At 43.3% G+C, this 15,555-nt stretch overlaps 1 protein-coding gene across 1 annotated transcript in view; it reads left to right on the forward strand.

Annotated features, from left to right (window-relative positions):
* Positions 1-15,555, forward strand: part of LRP10 (LDL receptor related protein 10) — a 52,950-nt gene that overhangs the window by 26,033 nt on the left and 11,362 nt on the right. The window contains exons 2-4 of the mRNA XM_073671087.1: positions 3,994-4,029; positions 8,967-10,095; positions 10,181-10,310. Of these exons, the coding sequence (XP_073527188.1) occupies positions 3,994-4,029; positions 8,967-10,095; positions 10,181-10,310 (1,295 nt within the window). The remainder of the gene's footprint in view (positions 1-3,993; positions 4,030-8,966; positions 10,096-10,180; positions 10,311-15,555) is intronic.

Raw genomic sequence — 15,555 nt, forward strand, 5'->3', positions numbered from 1 at the left:
ACGCCTTTGTGACATAGTACAGTCCCTGTCAAGGTGTGGATCGTTGAAATAGCTGCTGTGTGAAAGTGTCCCAACGACCGCCGAGATCGTTAGTTAGATCGCTGGGGCAGCCGAAATCGTTGGTAAGTTCTGCATGTTTGACAGCTCCCCAGCAATCACTAAACGACTCTCCAGCGATCCCAAAACCGTGACGCACTAACGATCTCGCTAGCGATCTCGTTATGTGTGACGGGGCCTTAAGCCTGGAAAGACCCCGGATTCTCCAGGTAATTTTAGACCAATAGCACTTTTGAGTAGTGATGTAAAGATCTTTACCAAGCTCTTGGCTGTTAGACTAAATCATGTCGTTCCTTCCCTGATATCCTCGGATCAAGTTGGTTTTGTAGCTGGTAGGGAAGCTAAAGATGGTACGAGGAGGATGTTGGATCTGATTAAAGTGGCAGAGTTGAGCGGCCTCCCCAGTGCACTCCTGTCGCTAGATGCTGAGAAAGCGTTTGATAGGGTGCACTGGGGATACCTTAAAAGTGTGTTGCTTAAATTTGGACTAAAAGGACCTATTCTGTCTGCGATTAACGCATTGTACTCCACTCCTTCCGCTAAGGTTTTGACGTCTGGTTTCCTCTCTGAATTCTTCCCCATAACAAACGGGACACGGCAGGGCTGCCCCTTATCTCCAGTCATATTTGCTTTATGTATGGAGCCCTTGGCTGAAAAGATTAGAAATAACTCAGAGATTTCGGGAATCTCGGTGGGGGGGTCCTCACACAAAATCGGTCTATATGCAGACGATGTGGTTATCCCGTGCACTGATCTGGACAGGTCCTTCTCTGCCATTATGTCCGATCTCAAAACGTTTACAAACATCTCGTATTATAAACTGAATGCAGTTAAGACGGTTGTCCTGCCGATTCTTGTTCCGTTGTCACTTAGGCAAAGACTGGAAGGGGCATACCCTTTTCAGTGGGCGTGTTACAGGTCCGGGTGGTGGAACCTCTGTGCCGCGGTGCAAGGAGGGACCCAGAGGGGCGTAACTAAGTATCAACCCGAACCGACCCTGGTCGGACGGCGGCTAATGACTCCGTGACCAGGGAGGATCCGGGCAGAGGGACCAGGTGCTACTCTGGGGACGACCTTGTAAGAGAGCAGGTGGCTCCCACGGGTCAGATGGCTGGGACTGACCGGTATGACGGATGGACACAGCAAGCAGGCAGAAGTCTCTGGGTAAGCAGACGGGTGGTCACGGTACGTGACAGCAGAGCAGGTAGTAGTCTCTAGGGTTACCAGGCAGGTGGTCACAGCAAGTGACAGCAGGAGCCTCCAGGTAGGCTATCAGGTGGTCACGGCAAGTGACGGCCAAGCAGGCTGAAGTCTCTAGGCTAGCAGGCAGGTGGTCACAGCAAGTGACGGCAGAGCCTCCAGGTAGGCTAGCAGGTAACAGGCGAGCGCTCCCAGGTGAGCGGGTTAGCAAGCACGGCAGGTAGCAGGCAGGTAACTGGCAGGTGCTTCCTGGTAAGCAGGTGGACTTGCCCATAGACAGACTGGCGGATAACCGGAGACAGACTGTCGGGCTGGAGAGTAGACAAGCTGGCAGACAGGACAGGAAGTCAGGCTGGCAACGGGACCTGAGGGCTGAAGCAGAGGTAAGTATACTTGTGCAACAACTTTTGCTCGGGCACCTCCATTTTGGAGGAGGTGCCTTATATATGGGAGGTCCTCCGGTAATTGGCCGGGGACTCCTTAGGACAGCGCGCGCGGCCCCTTTAAGAGAGGGGGAGCGCGCGCGCGCCCTAAGCACAGTGCCCGGAAAGGAGCGCGCGCCGGCCGCTGCAGGAAGAGGAGCGCTGGAGGACGCCACGCGGGGAGCGGTGAGGTGAGAGGGACGGCGTCTGACTGGCAGGAGGCAGAGACGCCGATGCTACAGGGCGCAGGAAGGAATGACGTATTTGGGTATCACCTTAACCCTTTCAAAACAATTGGTGGAAGTAAATTTTACTAGACTGATAAATACGGTGCGAGAGGAGCTGGCGGTATTACAAAACGTTGTTGCATCGTGGATAGCCAGGATAAATATTTTTAAAATGAAGGTCCTTCCAAAAATTTTATACTATTTTAGGTGTATCCCAATTAAAATCCCTTCTAAAATTATAAATACCCTTCAAAGACTGGCTAATAATTACCTTTGGGACAATAGGAGACCGAGGGTGTCTAGTAGACTTCTGTATTATCCATATGACATGGGAGGGATGGGCATGCCCAATCTCATAGCCTACTATAGAGCGGCGGTCTTGACAGGAATCAGGGACTGGTGGAACATGGACAGCGGCCACAAATGGTTGCAAATAGAGTCCTTACTTGCCCGAAACTATTCTACCAGATTGATATTGGAGACAGAAGTAGTTAAGCGAAGCACTATGGTCGCCGAGTTACCAACATCAGAGGCTACTATGCACTGTTGGAGGAATTTGGCATCCAAACTGCTGTTACTCCCCAGGACTGAGATCTCTTTACGAGCTCTAGAATATCATATTCCATATATTAACCTTCAACGTTGGGTGACAGCTGGAGTTCAATCGCTAGCAGACCTGTTGGAGGACAATGTAATAATTCCTTTTGATAAACTAGTTATGAGATTCCCGGACCTGCGGCCCTTGTTTTACCAGTATTTGCAAATAAGGCATTTACTCCACTCTACACAGACATCCCCCTTTTTTTATTCTACCTAAGGATAAAAGAGCTATGGGTTACTTTCTCCACTCTAAGACCGGTTCTAAGGGGGTTTCTATACTTTATAGGGCTCTAAACAACCCAGATCTGGACGATTAATTGACGAATATGACTCGTTGGGAACGGGATCTAAGAATTTCGACGGACCCTCAGGACTGGTGGGATGGTTTGGATGAGGTCCAGCGAGTTTCGTCGTGTTTAAACCACCTAGAGTAGCTTAAAAAGACGTACATGAGATGGTACTACTACCCGGCACAGATGGTACACTTCGGGTCTGAATCATCATCTTTATGTTGGAGAGGATGCAATGGGGAAGGCTCGTTGGGCCACACGTGGTGGTTTTGTCCAAAACTTCAATCACTATGGGGGGCATTGGATAGTTTGATATGGGATGTACTGGGGACTCACCTAGAGATAACACCTAGTATGGGAATACTTCATATAGGATTAATGGATGTCCCCTGGGAAATTAGAGGAATTTTGTCACATATTCTGATCGCAGTTAGATCAGCTATCGCGGCTAAATGGAAAGGAGTGGGCATCCCTACGGTGGGGGAGATGGTGACCAGACTGAACACGAACTGTCAATATGAAAGGGCTCTGGCACACACACTCAAGGCAAAGAAGAAAACTGATAAAATATGGGAACCTTGGTTAAACAGCCCATTGTCTATACATGGGGAACGTTGAGGAAGTGGGATATTTTGTGTGCCGTTCTGAGTTTGGGTGACGCGCGGGACGATTCTGGGCCCCTCTCCCTACCTTGCACCTCCGATCTTGCAATAGTGTAAATATGAGCCATGCGACATTCACAGCACTTACGGATATAAATTATTTCTCACAACCATCTAATATATGGAGAAATTAATGTAATTAATCCATTCTTTTTTCTTTTATGTATATGTATTTTTATACTGTTCATTTTGTAAGCCCAGAGGTTGGGGCACAGTTTTGGGCATCTGTTGGACCTATAGATTGTATGTTCTGATTTTTTTGCAAAATTCAATAAACACATTGTTTAAAAAAAAATATTAAAAAGATAAAAACTTTGATGGGAGTGCTTCTTTAAAGGGGGAAAAAGGTCCGAAATGATTATTTTTGGTATTATGTTTGTACGTGACAAAAACCTGGTGTTTTAACACATTTTAAGGGTGTGTAGACTTTTCTATCCACTGTATGTCCCATATGGACTTAATGTGCAAAATAGTTTTTAAAATGTGACCTTCTTGCTTTGCATTCAACGTCTTCTTTTTTTGGCTTCTCTTCTAGGGCACCTAGTATTCATAGAAGGGGATTCCATTTATGGTAAGGCTCAGACCTGATAAGCGACATCTTAACGTGGGATCAAATTTTGTTTGAAATAAAGGTTGTGTTTTTAATTTATTTAATTAAAATTTTTAAAAAGAACCTGTCAGTTGATTCATGCTGCCCAAACCACAGGCAGCATGAATCGGAGCCTGGCTGCACGTGTTTTTTTTTTTTGTTTTTTTTTAAAACTGGTGTTTCAGAGGAAACAGTTTTTCCCTGCACTACTGTAGTTGATTGATAGGTTCCCTCTGATATACATATGTGAGAGAGACCTGTCAATCAACTAGAGCGGTGCGGGGAAGAAGCTAGGCAGGGCTGGACTACTTCGTTCTCTCTATAGACCCCTGCTGGATATTTAAACTACTGTATGTTTTCTCTGAAGGCTCAGAGCAAAATATACCTAGCTGCAATTCTGCAGCTAGACTCTGATTAAGGCCACGGCCCCACTATCAGTATTTGGTCAGTATTCAGTCAGTATTTTTTCTCAGGAGTGGGAGCCAAAACCAGGAGTGGGTGATAAATGCAGAATTGGTGACTTGTTTCTATTATAGCTTTTCTCTGATTGTTGCTCGCCTGGTTTTGGCTCCCACTCCTGAGAAATAATACTGAACGAATACTGACCAAATACTGATAGTGGGACCATGGCCTAATACTGCCCATGGTTTGGGCAGCTTGATATGACGGACAGATTCTCTGTCAGTAGAATCAACACTCCTAAACAGTCTCTATGGGCATATTATAGGTCATAGAAAATTGAATAAAATCATACATTGACATATACAATTATCCAAATATTCCAGATAAATACACTTTTTTTTAACATGTAAATGAGCTGTTCAGATCTTTGGACCGGACACAGATCTCCCTAAGAATCTGCTTCCAGAGTTTATTTTAAATGATAGGTGGCATTACCAGTATGTGACATGTACGTCAAGAGAGCAGACAGTCAGTAATTACATGTCTCACACCGGTAAAGCCCCCTTTTGTTTGAAATAAGCTCTGGATGCAGATACTCAGGGAGATCAGTGTCCACCCATAGATCTTAACCGCTCATTTGCATGTAAGAAAAATGTGGATTTCTCTGGAATAAGATGTCTGATCACAGATATCAAGGTGTCATTTTATTAAAAGTCCAGAGACCTACATGCTCATATAGACGGTTAGGAGGATTGATCATACTGGCAGATTTCTTTTAACATACAACTTTTTAATGGGATTCTGTCAACACAAAATGACTGTTCAAACCAAATACCAGCATTCGGTGCACTCTTGCAATGGCCAAACATTTATGTGCACCTTCTTTCATACTTGTTTTCCATTTACAGGCGCATCTCACTAAATTAGAATATCATCAAAAAGTTAATTTATTTCAGTTCTTCAATACAGAAAGTATATTATATAGAGTCATTACAAACTGATCTATTTCAAGTGTTTATTTCTGTTAATGTTGATGATTATGGCTTACAGCCAATGAAAACACAAAAGTCATTATCTCAGTAAATTAAAATAATTAACAAAAAACACCTGCAAAGGCTTCCTAAGCATTTAAAAAGGTCCCTTAGTCTGTTTCAGTAGGCTCCACAATCATGGGGAAGACTGCTGACTTGACAGATGTCCAGAAGGCAGTCATTGACACACTCCACAAGGTCCTAGAGTTACAATTTTCATTTGGAAATCAAGGTCCCAGAGCCTGGAGGAAGAGTGGAGAAGCCACAATCTAAGCTGCTTGAGGTCTAGTGTGAAGTTTCCACAATCAGTGATGGTTTTGGGAGCCATGTCATCTGCTGGTGTAGGTCCACTGTGTTTTATCAAGACCAAAGTCAGCGCAGACGTCTACAAGGAAATTTTAGAGCGTTTCATGCTTCCCTCTGCCGACAAGCTTTTTGGAGATGGAAATGTCATTCTCCAGCAGGACTTGGCACCTGTCCACACTGCCAAAAGTACCAACACCTGGTTTAAAAACAACAGTATCACTGTGCTTGATTGCCCAGCAAACTCGCCTGACCTGTCAAGAGGAAGATGAGACACCAGACCCAACAATGCAGACGAGCTGAAGGCTGCTATCAAAGCCACCTGGGCTCCATAACACCTCAGCAGTGCCACAGGCTGATTACCTCCATGCCACGCCGCATTGATGCAGTAATTGATGCGAAAGGAGCCCCGACCAAGTATTGAGTGCATTTACTGAACATACATTTCAGTAGGCCAATATTTCGGATTTTAAAAACATTTTTCAAGCTGTTGTTATAAAGTATTCTAATTTACTGAGATAATGACTTATGTGTTTTCATTGGCTGTAAGCCATAATCATCAACATTAACAGAAATAAACACTTGAAATAGATCACTCTGTTTGTAATGACTCTATATAATGAGTTTCACTTTTTGTATTGAAGAACTGAAATAAATTAACTTTTTGATGATAATATAATTTAGTGAGAAGCACTTGTATCTATGCCATTCTGACTCTAAAAGCCACAGCAGTCAATCAAAGAAGGTTTTGTGGAGGTTGAAGGGAAAACAAACAGGTGGAAAGGTGCACTTAAAGGGGCTGTCAGCACAAAATGACTGTTTGAGCATGGTGCAGCAACCTTATTCAGTGCATCATGGCAGAGCCAATAATTTAAGTACATCTTCCCACATGCTTGGTTTCCATCTATTTCCACCTTTCTCTGCACTATGAAGCCAGAACAGTCAATCAAAGAAGAGAAGGGAGGAGATGGTGGGAAGGTGTATATAAATGACTGGCCCCTCCATGATGCACCAAGTGCCTGTAATTGGTTTGAACAGTCATCCTGTCCTAATAGAGTCCCTTGTATATGTTTGGTCACACCAAAGGTGCATCAAGCGCCTGTACTTGGTTTGAACAGTTATTCTCCCTTTAAAGGACCACTGTTCAAAGTAAGTCCCGTCGCTTGTTGCTTCATGGTGGGGGCCAATCATTTAAATACACCTTCACACAGGGCTGTGGAGTCGATATAAAATGGACCGACTCCTAAAATATATAATAAATTGGGTACGGTAGTTCAATGCAGTTTATGGTGAATATTTTTTCATAAGAATTTGGGAAAGTTATGAAATGTCCTATAAATGTCTGTCCTATTCCTGATCTAAGGGTCTAGACTTTTAGCTGAGATGAATCTGTGCTGCAGTAAATTTATCACTTAAACATGAGCCATGTATGAGGGAGTTGGAGTTGTAGTTGGTGTCATGGAAATTGAGGAGTCAAAGGTTTGGCTTACCGACTCCACAGCCCTGCCTTTCACACCTGCTTGTTTTCCCTCAATCTCTACCGTCTCTCTTCTTTGATTGACAGCCCTGGTTTCATAGAGCAGAGAAGGGCGTAGATGGATGGAAACCAAGCACGTAGAAAGGTGTATATCAATGATTGGCCCCACTGTGAAGCACAGAGTGCCTGTACTTGGTTTGAGCAGTCATTCTGTTCTGACACGGTCCGTTTAAGGCCAAAGTAGCTTGAGTAACATGCAAATAAATATAGCAAATTGGCCTCAAATATAAAGTGCTGTTGTGCTATAAAATAAGAATATTCCTAACATTGTGAAATAATCTTTTAACATGCTGCCTCTATACCAATTATTTAATAATTTAATGCATTATGGTGTAATAGTAGACCATGATCGTGACTCGTGAGGACCGTTTTAATGTTCAACCATACTCCTAAGATCATTCAAGCCTTGTGACAAGAATGCGGGATTTATGTAATTTTAGGGATGTGTAAGGCCAAATAAAGGCCTCTTTTGTAAAGCCTGTTAAGACGTACCGTATTTTTCAAATTATAAGACTCTCACTCCACCCTAAATTTGAGAGGAAAATGGTGGTGCATCTTATAATCCGAATGTGACTTACCGGGATGGCGTCTGCGGTGGAGCGGGGTCACAGGAGGCCGGCAGCAGGAGTGGGGCGATGCTGCGGTCCCAGGATGGGAGGAGGGGTTGTCCCGGCGGTGCGAGGCTGCGGGCCCTGGGCTTTCCTAAAATGTCGGCAGTGAGCTTAGTCCCCTTCCCATTGATTTCCCTGCGGTGGGCTTTGGGAAAATGGCTGCTGGAGGCTCCCAAGATGTCAACCTGCGCATGTACCGCCTCCGATGGCCATTTTCCCAAAGCTCGCCTCAGGAAAATCAAAGGGAAGGGGACTTCGCTCACCCCCGACATTTTAGGAAAGCCCAGGGTCTGCAGCCTCGCACCGCCTGGACAACCCCTCCTCCCAGCACAGGTCCCGCAGAATCGCCCCACTCCTGCCACTGCGGGCCCACTGCAGCAGCAACCCTGCCTCCTGTGACCCCATTGGGGTAGCTGCTTTGCAGCTACCCCACCCCCCTGTAAGCTACTGTAAAATTAGACTATAAATCACACCAACATTTTATTTTACCAAAAAAAAAATCCTATTTTCCTCTCCAATTTGGGGTGCGTCTTATAGTCCGCAAAATACTGTAATACTGGCATGCCTTACCAGGTGATTCTACCGGCTTCCAGGCACAGGCTCCATACATTGGCTTGAATACAAGCATGGCAGTATATTGTAGACACCTAGTCTAATATGCTATTGTGACCAGCAGAAAAGACAATCCTTCAGAAAGAAGGTGAAATGGAATCCAAAGTTTCATATTTTAGACTCATCAGGGGAACATCCAAATAGTTTTCTAGCTATGCAGACAGAAGACCCCGACAAAGAACATGGTGGGAGCCCAGCCATAGAAAGACATTTATGCATTTGTTATTCGACAGAGGTATGCATATGTGATGGCCACCATCATAAACTACCAGCTGATACTACCTGTTTGGGTTTTGTGTATGAAAATTACGAGCCTGCCTGAACATTTTCACCTACTTAAAAGTTGAAAACGTAAGGTAGTTGTGTAGGATTAATTTGTTTTGTGCTAATTATAACCTGTTTTACTTCTTTCTCCTCTTACAGACTCCTCACCCTGCCTATCCGGTTTCTTCCGTTGTAGCTCTGGCTGTATTCCCCTGTTTTCAGTTTGTGATGGTTCTTTTGACTGTGAGGATAAATTGGATGAAATTTCATGTTCATCATATTGCAACTTTACACTAAAAGATTTCTATGGCGTCTTCTCTCCTCCTGGATATCCAGGTTCTCCACCTTCTCCTCTGCCGTTTCATTGCCGTTGGTTGATTGACTCTGAAGATAGCCGTGGACTTGCTTTGCAGTTTTCTGCACTCCAGCTTTCAGAGCTAGATGCTCTTGTAGTTTATGAAAATGGTGTTGGGGATTTTCCACACCTTCTCCGGGCCTTGTACCACCAAAGCAATGGCAAATCTGTCACAGTGGAGTCTGTTGGGGGCAGAGTAACTATTGTATATCAATACAACACAAATATACCCCATTATAAGAATATTGATTCTTCTGTAACATATGGCTCTGACTATAGATTTCCCGGCACTGAGAACCACGACCCTGGCCCGCGCTTTACTGATCAAATGGGATCACCACCATCTCGACTTCACTTTCCTAGCTTTAACATGCACAATGGATGGTTTCCATCATTTCGACCCCGAGGGTTTAATGCCACTTACCGTGTACGAGGCTACTGCCTTCCTTGGGACCAACCATGTGGCTCCAGTCCAGGTCTTTTATTTGAAGATGGAGTAGAGGTAGGTGGTGGCTGTTTTTCAGACTCACAGCGTTGTGATGGAACCTGGGACTGTGCCAATGGCAGAGATGAGGTTAACTGTACAAACTGTCCTGAGGGCCACTTTCCATGTGCTTCAAATCATGGCTGTTACCCGATCAATGAGAGGTGTAATTACCAAACTTCCTGCCAAGATGGTACAGATGAAAGAAACTGTCGAGGATGTCAGCCTGGTGGCTTCCATTGTGATTTGGAGCGCTGTGTGTATGAAGCATGGGTATGTGATGGCCAAGCTGATTGTCGAGATGGAAGTGACGAGAAGAACTGTGGCTACACACTTCCCCGTAAAGTAATTGCTGCGGCTGTTATAGGAAGCTTAATCTGCGCTACGTTGCTTGTTGTAGCTTTAGGATGTACGTGCCGACTGTATACTTCCCGTGCACGCGAGTATAGGTGAGTATCCATACTAATGGAAGGATATTATGAATACTGATAAAATAAAGACTACGTAGCAACTCTAATTTTATATTTTTTGCAGCGTCTTTGCACCTTTATCCCGGATTGATGCAGAATTGATCCAGCAGCAAGCACCACCATCCTATGGGCAGTTGATAGCTCAAGGAGCTATTCCACCTGTTGATGACTTTCCCACTGAGAGTCCTAACGATGTGAGTGTACATGCCATATACCCTGTGCTAATAAGACCATTATTGCAGAAAGGCATACAGCGCTGCCGTTTTCAGCACTTCCATCAGATGTTCCTGGATTGTGTGAGACTGCAGGGTGACGTTAACCATGTCGTTACTAGAAGGTTTCTGATTTTATTGATTATTTGGGTGTAGGAAGAACTCAGGGGGGAGTAATCCCCTTCAATAAACATTTTCCCTAAATGAAAAGTACCTGGAAAAGGTAGGATTCATTGACGCCGTGTGATGCACAACATTAAATGAACGTTGACCGTCAACATGGTCGTTTAATAGCTTGTTTACACAGGCCGATCCAGCTTCAGATGCTCAATCAGTAATAGATCACTCATTGTGCATAGGCTGCCATTGTTATCAGCACCTTAGGTCCTGTTCACACAGGACTATATGCTGCCGAGAACAATGATCCGTTTTGCAGACCACAGGGTCATTTCACCCAACGAACGAGTGTCTTGATTGTTCGTCCAGTGATCAATAACCTGTTCAGACTGCAAGATTGTCATGAAATGAGCATTCCTGGGATCACCTGTTCACTGTAATCATACAGTGTATAAATGGATTGGGTTTCTGAGCAACCCTTTACTGTGAAGCCCAGAAATGCTTTTGTGGCAGCTGTAGGAGTTGTTACCTAGCTTTCTAGTCTCGACATCATATAAATCTTGTTTTTGTTGGCACGGTGGCTCAGTGGTTTTGCAGCACTGGGGTCCTGGATTCAAATCCCACCATGGACAACATCTGCAAGGAGTTTGTATGATCTCCCCTTGCTTGGATTTCCCCGGTTTCCTCCCACACTCCAAGGATAATATCTCACAAAACATATTTATACAAGGATAGGTAATAAGTATGTGATCGCTAAGGGCCCCAACTCTGGCCTCCCAGCCATAAAGTGAATGGGGTCTGAGCTTCCCATTTTTCCTCACTGCTTGACTTTGGTGAGGAGGAGCTTGAATGGAGCAATGGTCCTTTATGCGTCCTGCCCATCCATTCAGTGTTTGTAAGGCCGATGAAAAAAATCTGGGTGCTGTGCTTGGCTGTCAGCCCCATAGACATTGAAATACGCGTCAGGACACGTGTCCAACCACTCCATTCAGTCTCCTCCCTACTGCAGTTGTACAGTAAGAAATATCCAGAGGCTTGGGCCATTGTTAAAGAGAACGGTGGAGCTTCTAGCAAGTCTACTTTTATCACCTGTCCTCTCAATAATTTTTTTGTGGAATAACCCCTATAATGTTTTTTGGGGGAATCTTTTTGTCTAAAAATATAACTCTGCAATTCATCTAAGAAACTATAACCGTTATTAATAAGATAAACAGTTTATATTGCTTTTAAATTCTGAGCTTATACCCTGATTCTTCCCACAAGTCTTCCCTTACAAAACCCTGACTACTGTAAGTGTCAAATTCTGTAGCTGCATCTTTGGAAGACATAACCAGCTACCAAGGAGGGTGCTTACTACTGACCCCTATATTGCACTAAATAGGTTCAGCATTTCTCAGTCTAAGTGCTGCTTTTACACTACACTTTCCCATCTATGCATTTTACACTGTCTGTCTATTGAAGTAATATAGGCCACCACCAGAATCAGTAGTCCCAGGCCCTGGAAAGTAGAACTTTTGATGCTGAAGCTTCAAAAATAACTTTTATGGCCACCTCCGTAAACTTATTTTTCAGTGTTTTTTTTATGCTTATTAAAAAAAACTGAATTTCAAGTGTTTTTAAAGGAAAAGCCACTGGCCGAAAAATGCCAGTGCTCAAAACGCTGTGTAGTTTGTTTTACACACTTTAAAGTAACATCTGGCTGCAGAGTTTAAGCCTCAAAAAGTGACTTTTTTTCTGTCAAACGCCTGCTTTTCAGACCATCGTTCTTGTGATCTTACCGTCTACTGTGACATTACTGGTCCTAGTCTGACCACTCGGAGGCCTTGTTCTCCAGCTTTGCTGTTTCATTAGTGGCTAGACATGAAGGGGCAACCTCCATTGAGATGAATAGAAGATGTAAAAATAGCTGAGAACATTCACTCAGCGCTATCTTTATCTCCCATAGGCTTAAATGGAAAGTGACAGCTCTGTGCTAGAAACTTATTAGGCTGTGCAGCAAGTCTCCTATTCCATTGTCATTGTCCCAACGCATCGAAAATTAAATTTTGTGAGTCTTGATTAAAAATTTCCAGAGTTGCTCTTAGGCAGACTTAGACTAGGTACGCAGTTGCTTCTGAGTTTCCTTTAGGAGGCTCCATTACAAGCCTTTCATTTTCACTAAAAGCACTGCATCCTACAGTATTTTTTTCCATTACAATTGCTGAAAAAACAGACTTCGTCAGATTCTGGCGTTATTTGTGTCTGTCATGTCACAGATTGTTTTGCATTTTGTTTTGTTTTTTGTCCCTATAATGGAACAGAAAACTGGAACTCCAAATGCTAGTATGAACCTAGCGCTATATGTTGTCTTGGTAAAAGACAGCAAACACTGTAGGCTGATCCTGCAGCCATAAAGGATTCCATGTGTTCCCTACTTGTTGTTAAAGGGGCTCTGTCAGCACAGAATGACTGGTCAAACTAAGTCCCACCGCTCGGTGCTTCATGGTGGGGCCAATCATTTATATACACCTTCCCACCTGCTTGGTTTCCCTCTATCTCCCACTCCCCTCTTTTTTGACGGCTCTGGATTCATAAAGCCAGAGAAGGATGGAAATGTATGGAATACAAGTAGGTTGGAAGGTGTATGTAAATGATTGGCCCCACCGTGAAGCACCAAGAGCCTGTACTTGGTTTGAACAGTCATTCTGTGCTGACAGTCCATTTAAAGTTTAAAGGGACTCTGACAGTTCAAACCAAGTACAGGCTCTCTGTGCATAATCTTCCCACTTGCATGTTTTCCATCTATCTCCACCCTTCTCTGGTTTTATGAAGCCAGAGCTGTCCATCAAAGAAGAGGGGGGTGGAGATTGAGGGAGAATGAGCATGTGGGAAGGTGCACTTAAATGATTAGCCCCGCCATGATGCAGCGAGCAGTGGTACTTTTATCAGCACAGAATGACTGTTCAAACCCTATAACTTGCCAAATGGGTGTTGGCAAAAAGTTAAAAGGGATTTTCACTGCAGGGTCTGAGTGGCTAACTCGGGGAAATGCCTGGCCGGTTGCAGAGTCGGCTGTTTACTAGGAGCCAGACCCATTAGTGATCAGTTAATTGCCGTACCAGATCAGCTCCATTGTAAAGAGGGTTGTCTCATCAGATAAAAAAAAAACTATGTAGTGGCCACCAATGCATCTTTTTATGGTAGTCATTACACTGTGTACACAATTATTAGGCAATTTTGTATTTTTGATTAATTTTATCTTTGAACATTAGTGCTGCAGATCAATCCAAAAAGTTAATTAACTTGAATATTTAAGTAAGTAAAAGTGAGGTTTTGTCTTTCTTAGGAGAATATCTGTGTGCAGAATTATGCTACTAAATGAGAAATGTACATTTTCCCTTGTCAATTGTTTATCTGTTAAAGTGAGAATAATAACCAAACAACTCAATGTACAAAATACACTTGACATTTCCAAAAAAAATACCAGTGACCCCCAATACGGCCCCCAAGTCTTTTGTATCGTATGCATAATGATCTGATCTATAGAATTGTCATATTATTAATCCACACAGTGAATTCTGTTTAAAAAAAAAAAAAAAAAATCGCTTATTATTGGGGCTCAAAACATTTGGTCACCTAAGGGGTTAAAAATCTGTTTGTTTTTTTCCAGTCATCTGAGCAAATGTAGCTCCTGAAGTTTCATAAGTAAAATGTATGACACTGGGGTAATAAGCTGCAGTAGAAACCCTGTGACAGGCCGCAGAGGCTCTACAAGAGCCGTATTCTGGAAGGGAACACACTTCCATTAGTTGGAACCAGTGACATCAGTGCTGTATATCCAGTTAATGATTAATAGCTATTAATTGTGTATGTAGCCCCACTTACAAGTAAGCAATGCAGGGTTCCTGTATTTCCCGTCATATATCTTGAGGCCAGAATGTGAAAACCTGAGTACAATATAGTCATCTTGTGAAAGCCTCCAGTACCCCCTCCCCCTGCCACCCAAAATAAAACCAAAATATGGCAGCCTTCAACTGTATCTGTATTTCCTTTTATGTATATTCCACCATGAAGAATGTGTAGTTGCCGTTTATAAGGAAAGGGTTTGCTATACCAGCCAGGGATTAAAAACGGACCTGAGACTTGTAAAAACTACTATTTAAATGTAGAGTTATGGGGTGAAAGTGACAGGAAATATCAGGAGGACGGGGGACAGAGCGATTGCTTGCTTGATGGATGTAGAAAGATGCATAAATATGAACACCTACGAGAGTGGTTCAGAATAGAAACACACACAGAGAGGAGGATAAAAAGAAAGAAGAGCACGCACACAGTCATTCTCACGGAGTGTCCCACACTGACACTACCAATCATTTTAATAACTGGCAATTATACCTGTAATGGAAGAGAGAAGCTGTGTTTCCCGGAACATTTTCTGTCTCCCTGTGAATCATCTCTCTGCTCCATCTAGTGGTCGCTGGAAATGTTCTTCACGTTCATTTACCAGATCTATAAGTTGGGGGTGGTTCTTTTAGCCATTGGTACCATTTTAAATATGCTTGAATTTCTAAAAAAAACATTTTTGATAATCTTTAGTATTTTTCTTGTGATAAGTCTTTATGGTTTGTGCTTAAATCTTGTACATGCGGATGGAAGATGGTTTATGCCCAGTAATCTATCTGCCACACTCCCTTTTAAGACTTCCATTTTTAAATATACAGTACAGACCAAAAGTTTGGACACACCTTCTCATTTAAAGATTTTTCTGTATTTTCATGACTTTGAAAATTGTACATTCACACTGAAGGCATCAAAACTATGAATTAACACATGTGGAATTATATACTTAACAAAAAAGTGTGAAACAACTGAAAATATGTCTTATATTCTAGGTTCTTCAAAGTAGCCACCTTTTGCTTTGATGACTGCTTTGCACACTCTTGGCATTCTCTTGATGAGCTTCAAGAGGTAGTCACCGGAAATGGTTTTCACTCCACAGGTGTGCCCTGTCAGGTTTAATAAGTGGGATTTCTTGGTAAAAGATAGCTGCTAGGAAACCACTGCTAAGGACAGGCAACAAGCAGAAGAGACTTGTTTGGGCTAAAGAACACAAGGAATGGACATTAGACCA

The sequence above is a fragment of the Phyllobates terribilis genome, unplaced genomic scaffold, assembly GCF_046119375.1.
Source record: "Phyllobates terribilis strain yellow unplaced genomic scaffold, ASM4611937v1 Scaffold_1__5_contigs__length_1240528914, whole genome shotgun sequence".
Taxonomy (NCBI): domain Eukaryota; kingdom Metazoa; phylum Chordata; class Amphibia; order Anura; family Dendrobatidae; genus Phyllobates; species Phyllobates terribilis.